The 12542-nt window shown below is 38.5% G+C and overlaps 1 protein-coding gene across 1 annotated transcript in view; it reads right to left on the bottom strand.

The window, feature by feature from the left end:
• The window catches only part of UBE3A (ubiquitin protein ligase E3A), a 36679-nt gene extending 31911 nt beyond the window's left edge, over positions 1-4768 (bottom strand). Inside the window, exons 1-3 of the mRNA XM_029085440.1 lie at positions 4633-4768; positions 3900-4018; positions 248-292 (exon numbers count right to left, since the gene is read on the bottom strand). Coding sequence (XP_028941273.1) covers positions 248-292; positions 3900-3919 — 65 coding nt within the window. The 5' untranslated portion in view covers positions 3920-4018; positions 4633-4768. The remainder of the gene's footprint in view (positions 1-247; positions 293-3899; positions 4019-4632) is intronic.
• Between the last annotated feature and the right edge of the window lie 7774 nt (positions 4769-12542).

Genomic DNA, 12542 nt, shown 5'->3' with positions numbered 1-12542 from the left:
GGACTTCAACCCATTCACCCTCAAAAAAAAAAAAAGGAAAAAAGAAAAAAGAAGAAAATCATAGCTTCTACAGAGGCTTAAGATTATTTTTCCATAGCAAAATAGTAACCTGAAATTTTCTAAAGTCATTCCACAGTTCTATTTAGTTTTTGTCTTCTTTTTTTAAGCAGGTGCAAGAGTAACCATTAAATATGTTCAAAACATTTTTAAACAACATATACCAAAATCATCCACTCAATTTACTTACATTCGGCTAGTTTCAATGTTTTCAGAGTGAGGTTCTCCTGGTGATCTGCAAATACAGATACAAAACCTTAAGTATTGTTTGTTATTTTAAGTCATTAAAATATCTTATCCAACCTTCACTTGGGTATAGATTTTGGTGGAGTTGACCAGAACTACCATGCTAGATACAAAGAGTGGGGTTGGACTAGAGGATCTCCTGAGGTCCCTTCCAACCCCACCATTCTGTGATTCTGTGAAAGAGTTAGGAAAGGTGGAAAGTGATGATAATGTATTCTTGCCACTAAAAACATCACCTTTATGCACTTGTGCATTTAATTTGTTTGACCAAATTCTAGAAGACAGTTTGTAACATAAAACCTGGCAATATATTTAAACCAAATTTCTCTGAGGAGGACAGCACTTTTCCCCTACAGCTTACGCAAGAGCAGCCATCAGAGGAGAGTTCTGCTGGCAACACTTCTGTATGCAGGTTGCACAGTGCACCAGTTCTGGGCTAATTCTTCACAACCACTTTTGTAACCAGAACGTATACTCACAAGTTTATCAGTGATCAACTGTTACAAACAGATTCTCTGCGCAGTTGGACTCTAAGAAGCAGCAGCTCAAAAGCAGATCTCCACAGAATATCAAAACAAATTTTGTCTCTCTCTACTTGAATTTATGGACATAATCTCACAGAGCAGAACTGCTGAAGGCAGTTTTCTGTTTCTTCCTCCCAGCCAACAGGTCTGCCAGTTACATTCAGAATTAGGTGGCATTTTTGAACACACAAGCAGCAACTCTGTTCAGCTTGTCAACCCCCTTAATTTACTGAATAATTTAAGGGGTATAGTTCCATATTAACTTAAGTAGGCTAAATTCTAGCTGTTTAGCTTCTCTTTATTCCCATCTTCTTCCTTATGCCAGTACTGATTCAAGAAGTTAACATTTAATTTTTTTTAGACAGATTATTTTGTTTTCCTCCCCTCGGGGCTTTACCCAGTGAGTTTGTAGCCAGATGAGAGTTTGTAGCCAGATGAGCCAGGAGACAAGGCTCTACAAATGCAGCAGTTTTGACTTCAATTGCCTTAAGCTGCCTTGAAATCTTATCCTGAAAAACCTTATCCAACCTTCACTTGGGTATAGATTTTGGTAAAGTTGACCAGAACTGCCATGCTGGATATATTGTGTGAGGAGTGGAAAGAGAGCACACCCATTACGGTAAAACTGTAGCTTACATCAACAAAAATGTCTTTCACAGAGCTTTCTCAAAACAGAAGTGAGCTAAAATATGCAAATAGAACTCACAGTGAAGGTTTCAAAAGAGTTTGCTAGGGAACTAAAGTTAGCACAGCCAAGCAGGCTTTGCCATAGCTTTACTGTGAAAGTATTTGTTTATAGGAATGGAATTTCTGAATTTCTCTATTTACTATAAGATTATCTATAGTATTCTAAACGCTATTGGAAATCTCCATCTGTAGCCTGAAATATTTCCTTTATTCCTATGTTTCATTGTGCTGCCTTACTGGGTGGTCCCTCCTATTAAAAGCCTGGACAGTTCTCTGAAATCTCTACTAATATCTTAGTTCCTTTACTGACACACCAGATCTTAGCAACTTCTGAATTTTACCAAAATGTACTGTATTAGCAGCCCCAGTGCCTAGAAAGCATTCCTGGCAGACAGCTTAAAATTCCTAGGCTAGCTGGATACTATGCAGTGACAGATGATGCAGAACACAGGAAATTATTTGTTTATATTCCACTAAGTTGTACAAATCAACTGACACTAGGTGCAGAATTCTGAACTTACTATTCAACTAAATTTATACTTGTGCTTAAAATGCAAATACCCTCTAACTGGAAAATAACATTAAACTGCCCAATCTTAAAATTTGGTCTCTATTCATTCTCTCCAAATGATGTTTCCCTTACTCTATTAAAGTTCAGGACTGACAAGATAGTTGCTGACAAAAACAATCCTCAACAGCAAAACAAATCAAAATTTCATTTCCCTTCAACTCCAGTGACCAAAACAAGTCACTAAACACTTAGCAGAGAGAAAAGAACCTCAATTATTTTATTTCTAATTATTCACCTAAGGATGTAAGTGCTAGAAGCCATACAACCTGAGGAGCAGTGGAAAGAAGAGTGTTTATATTCGTACTGGCTAGCTCCTCTGTGCACATCCAAGACTTCAGAAACTGATAGCAAAGAGACTGGAAGTTTGAGGTAGTTGCTATCTTTGCTTTAGTCATAGGAAATACAACACAATGAAGCTTTGGGTAAGAGTAGTGCTTTAAGTTGCTGTGAAAATACAAGTGAAATAGTGGTGTTAAAAACATCAAGAGTATAAATCACTTTAAGCCTTTAAAATACACAGCAATATGAAAAAAAAAAAGAAAAATCACAGATTGGCATCTAAACTTAGCATGTAACAAAGGTAGCCTGGTCATCTGCAGTACAGATGTGTAAACACAGCTATCAGTATATCCAAAGTATTTTCTTATCCTTATCATTTGTGTGAGTTTTATCTGGGCTTTGAACAACAGTGCAGTCCAGTATATGCTATTCTGGAAAAAAGGTTTCTTCTATAAGACAAACAACAGAAGGGAAGACAGTTTCGGGAAAGTTCAGAAAAAATAAAGCCTAGCTGAGTCAAAAAAGGTTTGGTCCTCTAAGGGAAATGACTCTACAGAAAACAGGGATCAAATTCCTTCACCTTATTGTTTTCTATAATATGAGCAGACCTACCATAACTATGATTTGCAGAACTATTAATGCATTCATTAACTGGATTTTAAAAGGTTTCAAATGACAATGAAAGCACCAAATAAAATGAGCTTTCAGTACTCATTAAAAGAACGTTGAAGATCAATCTAATTACAGGAATTGTAGATCTTTGTTGAGAAGCTACTTATTCTGCAATACCCAACTGTTTATGAACAAGATACCTTGTTATTCCTCCAAGCATGCAACAATACTGAAAAAAACCTATATAGTATGGCAAGATGTCCTTTTATTATGCTTAAAATCTGAAACAAGAGTTCTGTTCAGAGAAAATCTCAGAGCAAATGCTCTTACAAATTTCAGCTTTGAATTAGATTGTAGATACTGATCACAAGACACCAACTAATCTGAGTACTGCAGTATGAGCTAGCAAATTCAATTGGTGGCTCACTTCCAGTAACACAGGGAGCAACTTCTCCATTCTGCAAGCCACTACATTTACCTCCACTGTACCTCCCAAAGACAGAACCATAAAATTTGTAGGCTTGCATACCTTTAACATCATCAAGCCTCCTGCACAAATACTTAAAAAAATAATAAAATTGAGCAACTGCTTAAATAAGTAGGCTAAACAATTTATACAGAATTTCAGTATGACAGTAAAAACCACCAGAGACTTTTAAGTGACAGTATTGCTCTTAAGAGGGATACCACAGAGCACCACAGCGCTCATATTTGAGGAAGCAGGCAAGGACAAGCTAAGTGAGCTCTGAAATCACTCTAAGCAAAAGGGTAAGTTAACTTTGCCAGGTGACTTATCTTCAACAAACAATATACCTGAATACTATTTATAAAACTAACTTCAAGCCACACAAATGAAATACTTTTAAAATAAATATTACACTAAAATCAATCCTGAGAAACAACAGGATATGCTTTACGCTTACCTTTTACAAGCTGTGGCCATTCGGTGACATCAGGGTGATCACAATTTTGAGTCACTGATTAAAAACGAGTTGTCACACCAGTCCTGTATCACGCTGGGCTAAGCATAAGCTTAACAACTCTAAATAAGTAAAAATAATTTAGTTAAAAGTCCTTACAAATTATTTCATCCAGACCACTAAATAAAAATCATGAAACAGAATGGAAATATTGATGCTGTGTTGTTTTATCTCTGAGATTAAGACCTACTATACAAAAATTAGTTCATTTTTGAATGGCATTCTAAGACTTCCAGAGTAACTCACTACAGTACACTCAACTGATAAACTTGAAAATTCATCTACTTATTTTCAGCCTCTCTAAAAAACAACAAAACTACAACCCATCTCTTGGACCAGCAGAAAGCACCCAACATCAAGACAACAAACATTCAAAGATCTGGAAGCACGTGCATAAATATGAACTGTAAGTTCTAACTACAATAAAATTCCGTTAGTTGTTTCCCTGCTGCAACCCAATTAGTACTGGTTACTAACGAGGTTCTGGGTTTCCAGGGGAGTAACACGTAACTTTTGCTTTGTTGTGTGCCTCTCCCCAGAATGAAGTAAGCTAAAGCTCTGTAAAAGCTTCAGAGGAGCAACCTTTGCTGTCTGTGCCCAATCTTTTAGGTTCTTTACTCCATTTACACAACATGTTCTCTCTCCTTTCCCTTTAATTTTCAAAAGTGTATTTTACCTGTCAACTGTTTCCCGTGATCTGGCTCCACTGGTATAAATTGAAGGGTTGGTCCTTTACTTTGTCACGCAGGTGGCAGCCAATGATCACTCAGCAATACTCGTGCCCAGAGCGCCCTGGGACCACCCCAGCTGATTACTTCCATGGCTGAAAAGGAACCAGTTAGTCTCTTACCTACTGCTATTATCTAATCTAAACTAAAGTTAACTGATAAAATATTTCCAAACATAACCCTCAACACTCGATTCACCCCATTCTCTCTCCCACCCAATCACCTAGGTGCACCAGACAAAGACTGTAAAGAAAAATGGCCTCTGATGGAGAGTCAGATCACAAACAGCATTATTCACTTCTTGTTAATATCAAGTCTTGATTAAAATTGAAATGTTATTACTGTATTTAGTAAATAAAAAGTTATCTTGCTTTCTCTGAACAGCCAGTAGCTATGAAGACAGCCTCTGTACAGTATCTGAAGTTTATTCCCGTGGCTGTAACCCAGATGAAACCTCACATTTGTAGGTTGCCATGCAGCAGAAGCCTCACAGAGAAGCAAGGTGCACAAAGGCTAGTGAGCTATTGAGGGCACACCTGCAGCTCTTTGCAACACCCACAGTCATAACCATCTGGTGCAAATACTAAAAGCACATCAGACAGCTTTAAATGTTTCAGTAAAGCAAGCTTTTGTGCTTCAGTCTAACCTATTAGAAGTCTTTCAGTAAGGTCTTATGTTTGATGAGCAATCAAGCATTCTCAGTACTAATTTCTATCCGTTGACTTGTCAAAGAGACAAAATCACTGATTGGTAGTAAGCAAGGCCCATGATTTTCTACAGTTTGCAGAAAAGCTGCTGCCTGCCATTCTACTACAATTTGCCATTCTGCTACAAACTCTGCAACGGAACAAAAATTGTATTAGTTTCAGAATGATGCTTATTAGTTTTATCAGGTAAAGTCCTTGAGGCAGGAAAAGTGCCATTTCGTTACTTTAACATCAGTAATATTTGAGTCTTCTTATCTACACACAAGTACACTTGACATAAGGAAAGTAAAAAAGAAGCAGGCTACCAAAAACCTCCCAAACCAAACAGAGGTTCTCTAGTACCTATGTTTTACAGGTGTAAATTGTCAAAGTTTAACTGAGTCAATGCCAGGAATACAGTAAAACGAGTAAGAGTCAGCTGGAAAGGTTCCTCATCTGTCAACATTAAATGACAAACAGGGTAAAGACTTTCAAATTAATGTTTGCTGACCATCAGCTGTACAGCAAAACAAACAGCAAAAACCAAGATGCTGATGCAAAACTAAGAAGCCTTAAAACACTGCTTATGGCATTCTGGTTGTTTAAGACCTGACAACGTCCACTTTCAGGCAAGCCTTAGCTTTAAAGAAACAGATGCCTATTCTAAGGCAGTGCTTTCTTCTAAAGTTAAATCTAAATTACTGCTGCTTTCTGAACTGATGTAAAATGGCTCTGTAAAAATGTATTAGAAACTAAAACCCCTTCCAGCTCTTTGCTCAAGTAACTTTTAGTATGCTGGTTGAAGAGGACAGTGGTGCAACCTCTAATGCCTCCTTGGTCAGGAAACCCTCATTGTGTCTGACTGCTGAAGTACTCGCTCACGTTCTGCAGGGCACTGAATCAGTAGCTCCCTGCCGAGACTCGTGTCCTGTATCACTCAGACCATGGGCAAAAGCTACTTACAGTAGTTTTCCATTCAAATGGAAGCACATTAGAACAACAGGCTGACAATAACCTTGGTAAAACAGGGTTTTCCTGAGGCTGCTTCATATGGGAGGAGAGAAGTCATGAACATGATTATCAACAGTGAAGGAACACAAGAAGTGTTGGCACTGGATTCAAAAACCATCAGATTTTGGAATGTTAAATAATATGCACTGAGGTGGCATCTCACAATCACAGCCGAGACAAGCTTGTGCCCAGGTCTGACACCGATCCAACTCTGTTACACGACACCACTGAACACAGTACCTACAGCAGCTCTGTGAAAAGAGGCAGTATCCAAGCTGGCATGAGTCTCACTGAGATGAAGTTAACTCATCTGAAATTTGTATCTACAAATTGAATTTACTGTGGATCAGAGCTTTGAATTAGGTAGTTGCAGCATTTCTAATCTGTTACTACATACCTTAAAACTAGATTTACCATACTGGGGACTAAAAATATCAAGCTACTTTTTAACAAACCAGATTAAAGAAATCTTAATGAATAGTTTTCCCTTTTATCTCTTTCTTGTCCTACCTTCCCCATCTATCCTTGCTGCCACTCCTGTGGGACAGAATATGACTGGCATGGATTTCCTAGCACAGATGAAGTAATTAATTTTTTCAAAACCTTACTCATTCATACATCAGCAGAGTTCTATCTGCTGACAAAGAGACCAGCACGTTGAAACACAGGGTGGGTGGTGAAGGAAACTGCCAAAGATCCCTTATTCTGAATCTAGTTTGAACAAAGGACAGTCTGACTGCTGGATCCAAACAAGGCAGAAAAAGAACTGGTAAGAGAGTCAAAGGACAATACTTGATTAAGAAAGAGAAACCACACTGATGAATAGACTAACATCTTGGAAAAGGGCATTATGAAGAATAGAAAACTGACCGAAACCAGCTGCTTTTCTGTGACAAGAATTCCATTACAAAAAAACCCTGTGGATGTAACTTACCTTCTAGAAGGTAGGAACAGCAGCTCCAGAGCAGATATTTATTCTTATTACCCAAACAGATTTCTCTGGTCTTCACCATGATTATTAGCATGGCTTACATTTTAGGCTTTCAGAGACACACAGAACAGCTGAAGGTATCACACGAAGTTTGTGTCAGTGGAGTACGTCCGAGGAACCTAAGATGTCTGCTAGGCTCTTTGGGACTGGGAAGGCTCCAGTGAAGACACATCTATAGCTGCCTAGTGACTACTTACAAAAGGTAGATTCAACCAGGACAAAAACAACCCCTATTATAATAATTAGCAAGACAATACACAAGATCCATGCCTTCAAAACATGTATCTGAAGAATCTTCTGTGGCATGAAGTAGCCCTCATTGAGAGAGAAGAGGATAAATAATGTCTATGCAGTAGTTTGAGACAAGATGCATTTCTCCGAGGTGGCAAAGGTGTAGATTTCCTGAAAAGGATGTTCCTATCAACTCAAAAAGAGGGATGAAATAACTACAAAATGAGTGAAGGAGCAAGAAGTGAGAAATCAAGTTCAGATGCACCAACAGAGGCTAAAAACCACTTTGTTGCATAGCCTGATGAGATCTCTCTTTGCATACTTCATTTAATCTTGAAAGCCTGTAATCGCAAACATGAGCCAAAAAGAGGCCCGCAGCTTCAACATACTGAACCTAAAGCTGCCCCATGGAGAACCTAACTACCTATTTATCAGTAACTAAAAATAAAGCCAAAAACCTTCCAACTACAAATCACTTAACTGAAAGCTGTCACTTACATGGATTTCCTATACCTACTGCTTTCCCTGTGTTATTTGATGTTCACATTCTGTGACTGCACAGCAATCTGGCAGTTGACACCCAGTATCGGAGGTCCAGAAAGATCCCTGGGAGGAGGAACACTTTTCTTACTTAAACTATGACTTCTTGACCTTATTGAAGGATGTGTTACCTGTGAGGTGGCATAATTTAAGTTTCTTTTACAAAAGAATTTTAAGTACCCACTCGAGTAATCTTAAATACAATTCTTTTTTTTTAAGATTCTCTTTCTGACAGATGATCTAATGAAAACAGAGGTGATTCACCTGTACAAAGAAGTACCATGATCTTCCTTACCTTCCAGTGCTGGAATCTGAGTTGCTTAACTAAAAATAACCACCTCTCTTAAGAAGATACCACTAAAGACAACCTTTTTATGTTTTCTGAAGAATCCCTCTGAATCACCCAAGAATGGATTTGATACATTTCCAGAATGTCTTTCAGTACCATGGTGAAACAGTCATCGCCTGTACAGTAAACGATGCCCTCAGAACTACCCGAGCCAGCTTAATACTTCAAAAAAAGGAACTGACAACTAATAGGAAAGCTGGCCTTTTATAAATTGAAAATGATTCAAATGTCCTAGAGGAAATTGTATAATATTCACCAAATCCCTAAGTTCAATCTTAACTGTCAATTGCAGGTGGGGAAAAAAAAAATAACAGTGTAATTAATAGCCATCTTTGAAACTTCATTTCTTGATCAGGTTGGAAGTATCAACTGCTTTTGTTGCCTGCAAGCTGATTCCAACACAGAAAACATGAAAAGACACAGGATTCCAGAAGTTTTCTTTAACTGAAGTAAAATAAACCAGCCACTAATTAAACCTGATTATATAAATCCCAATAGAGCTACGAAAAAACAGTAGTAAGGCATCTAGACCATTTTTTTCTCCACTGCCAGGTAAACCAAACTATTCAACTAATAACAACAAATACAAAACCACATAGTTAGAAGACCAAAAGAATTGGGTTCTACCCTGGAAAATGCCAACCTAAAGTGACTAAGGCAGTCACAACTGATGAGCAAACACACACATGCTCCCAGTATTACAGCCAGAATGACAGGTATGACTCGAACCATTTCTGGAAAGGTAATCTGCAAAAAGTACTTCAGACATGTTCAAAACTTGAGCCCAGTTCTCCAATTACTCCATATTCTTCAAAAGTATTCCAGAAGTAGCAGAAAAGAGCCACAAAGAGAGCATGAAGATAGGAGAAAGCGCCTTGTGATTAGGTAACGGAAAGAGTTCCAATCTAACCAAGCTGATCAATAGCGATACGGTAAGAAACTAAGTCCTCTCACAGCACAAAAAGAATACATTAAAAAACCAAAAAATCTTCCAAATAAAAGAAAGCATCTAAAACCCCACATGACTAAAAACTGAAGGTTGAGAAGTTCAAATTAAGAGTAGAAACATAAGCATGCAGGATAGCGAGGACAATTCACACCTGAATAAATCATTTGGGTGGGCATCTGAATTTGCCACTATCTTCAAACAGAAGGTGGTGCCATTCTGGAATTTACACTTGAGTAAAAACACAAACGACTGAGTTGAATAAAGGCAGAATTTTGTGCATCTCAACATATAGAGATCAACTACAGATTTATATAAAAGCTTCATCCTATAATATCTGTATACTTAACTTTGCCTTGGTGTGAACACTCCACAAATCACATAGTAACAGAAAAAGGTCTAGTGTTTGCTCCCATTCCTCCCCCTGCCCCAAAGCTACAGGCCTGTGCATTATTCTCATTTTCTACAACTGCCCCTGCAACTCTAGACACTAGATTTTCCCTCCAACATTTGTTTTTTGTTTGATATTCCAGTAAGATCACAGATGTACTTTATTCACCTTTGTAAAAGGGGGAAAGAGCTGGAAATATCTTTAGCTTCTGCATTTTTCATAGAAACATAGGATGGTTTGGGTTGGAAGCGACCTTTCAAGGTCATCTAGTCCAACCCCCCTGCAGTGAGCATGGATATCTTCAACTGGATCAGGTTGCTCAGAGCCCCATCCAACCTGACCTTTAGGTTTCCAGGGATGGGGCTTCTACCACCTCTCTGGGCAACCTGTTCCAGTGTTTCACCACCCTCATTGGAAAAAAATTCTTCCTTATGTCTACTATAAATCTACCCTCTTTTAGTTTAAAACCATTACCCCCTGCCCTGTTGTTACAGGCCCTGCCAAAAAGTTTGTCCCCATCTTTCTTATAAGCCCCCTTTAAGTACTGAAAGGCTGCAATAAGGTCTCCCTGAAGCCTCTTCTCCAGGCTGAAAAAGCCCAACTTTCTCAGCCTTCCCTCTGATCATTTTTGTGGCCCTCCTCTGGACCCACTCGAACAGGTCCCTGTCTTTCATGTGCTGAGGATTCCAGAACTGGACGCAGTACTCCAGGTGGGGCCTTACAAGAGCAGAGTAGAGGGGGAGAATCACCTCCCTGGACCTGCTGGCCACGCTTCTCTTGATGCAGCCCAGGATATGGTTATTGGCCTCCTGGGCTGTGAGCGCACATTGCCGGCTCATGTCCAGCTTTTCACCCACTAGCACCCTCAAGTTCTTCTCCTCGGGGCTGCTCTCAATCCCTTCCTCACCCAGCCTGTATTGATTCAGAGCACTGCCCCAACCCAGGTGTAGGACCCTGCACCTTTTTGCACTTAGACCACAGCTGACTTTTTTTTTTCCCCACTACACACCTATTTTTTGCAGCAGAATAATTTGTTTCTATCTCAGCTATGCCTGCTACTTCAGGTTCCCTCCAAAATGACACAAAGTTATGAACAGAAAGACCCTTCTACATCAGGAGGCAAAATCCAATCATCTATTTAAATTTCTTTTAGCAGATCTCCTTTTACTGGCTAGGTATCAAGTTAAGTGATTTCCCAAACAGGTAAGTTTTACAGCTTTACAACAAACTTTTATTCCATCTGTCCTTTTGCTTATGCTTTATTTTGCTTTCTTTTGCCACCCATCTTTCATGCAGCCTTCCATGTAAAGTACCTTCCTGTTCACCAAGGTCTACAGTGTCACCAGCATGTTGCTTTATATACAGTTTACAACAAGACCAAGCAGTCATGCAATTCTGCAGCATAACATTCAGCTTTTCTGATGTCTCATTAGTATTCATTACTCAAAAGTTGTGGGGGATTAGAGGGGAATTCTTTATCCATCTATGAAGCACGCACCATTACAAAGACTGCGTACGTACAGTGGCATGCAGTTCAACATTCACAAAAAGGCAGCCAGCTGAAATAATAGCAATAAAGAAATAATGGCTTAGGTGTGAAGAGCCATCATACAAACAACTGGTATTGAAACTGGAGAGCAAGAAGCAGGTGGGTGGTCCCAGTGGTGCTGTGGGTACAAAAATGAATATACACTACCTGCCAGATGCCTGCTAGAGTAAAGGACCAATCTATACAATTCTCTCAGGAACATCTGGATTGTGATAATGTAACGTTACAGCTTTTTAAGAGTTTTACAGCTTTCAATTAGCACACGCTATATTTAAAGACTCAGCTTTCAATTATTTTACCTCCTGTCTATAGCTTCCAATGAAAGAGAACTTAAACAAGAAAAAAAGATACCCAACAACCCTTCTGGAAGGTTGAGATTTCAAAGCTTTAAATATCTTCTTAAGTTAAACATCTTCAAAAGAAAAATCTAGACATAAGCACATAGTGTATAAAACTTTTATCAGCAGCTACTGAGTTCTTCCCCACATTCTAAGTGGTCAAAAAAGAAAGTACACACATAGCTTAGAAGCAGCTGCTCAAGCAACTTATCTATGTAAATTTTTTATATATACATTAATAGACCTATTTAATATGGCAGAAAAATGAACTTAAATAAGAATTGTTTTGCTGAATGCAGCAATGCAAAAAGTTTCAAAAATTCTCTATGTACCAAGCTGCAGAACTTAAGAGACACTTCAGAGCAGTGCAGTTACTCTGTACTACCAAGTATCTCCACAAGACTACACCAGAATAAAGTCAGAAAATGGAAATTAAAATAACTACAATTTAAGGTTCCAACCTTGCTGTAATACATGTACATAATTTTAAGATGACAGGACATTTAAGAGCCTAGACTAAAAAAGGTACCACGTGCCATGGGCTCATGTTAACTCTGCTAAGGAAGATGACATTTCTGTACTTCCTAACATTCCAATTTGCAAATTTGACTTACACTGATGTTTGCTTACGTTTCTTAGTCGTTCTGAACTTATTGTTCAAGTCATGCCTAAAAACTGTATAAGCCTCACTAGAAATATGATCAGCATCAAGGAAAAAAAAAAAAACAACCACTTTCAGAAACAGCACTGATGCTTATCCAATCCATGGAGAAATAGATGGATGGTAGCAGCATGATACCAAGCTTATAGAACAAAATTAACTGGA

The sequence above is a fragment of the Antrostomus carolinensis genome, unplaced genomic scaffold (genome assembly GCF_000700745.2).
Source record: "Antrostomus carolinensis isolate BGI_N321 unplaced genomic scaffold, ASM70074v2 scaffold18566, whole genome shotgun sequence".
Classification (NCBI taxonomy): Eukaryota; Metazoa; Chordata; class Aves; order Caprimulgiformes; family Caprimulgidae; genus Antrostomus; species Antrostomus carolinensis.
The sequence above is the reverse complement of the archived record's forward strand: the minus strand, read 5'-3'. Positions and strand labels throughout refer to the sequence as shown.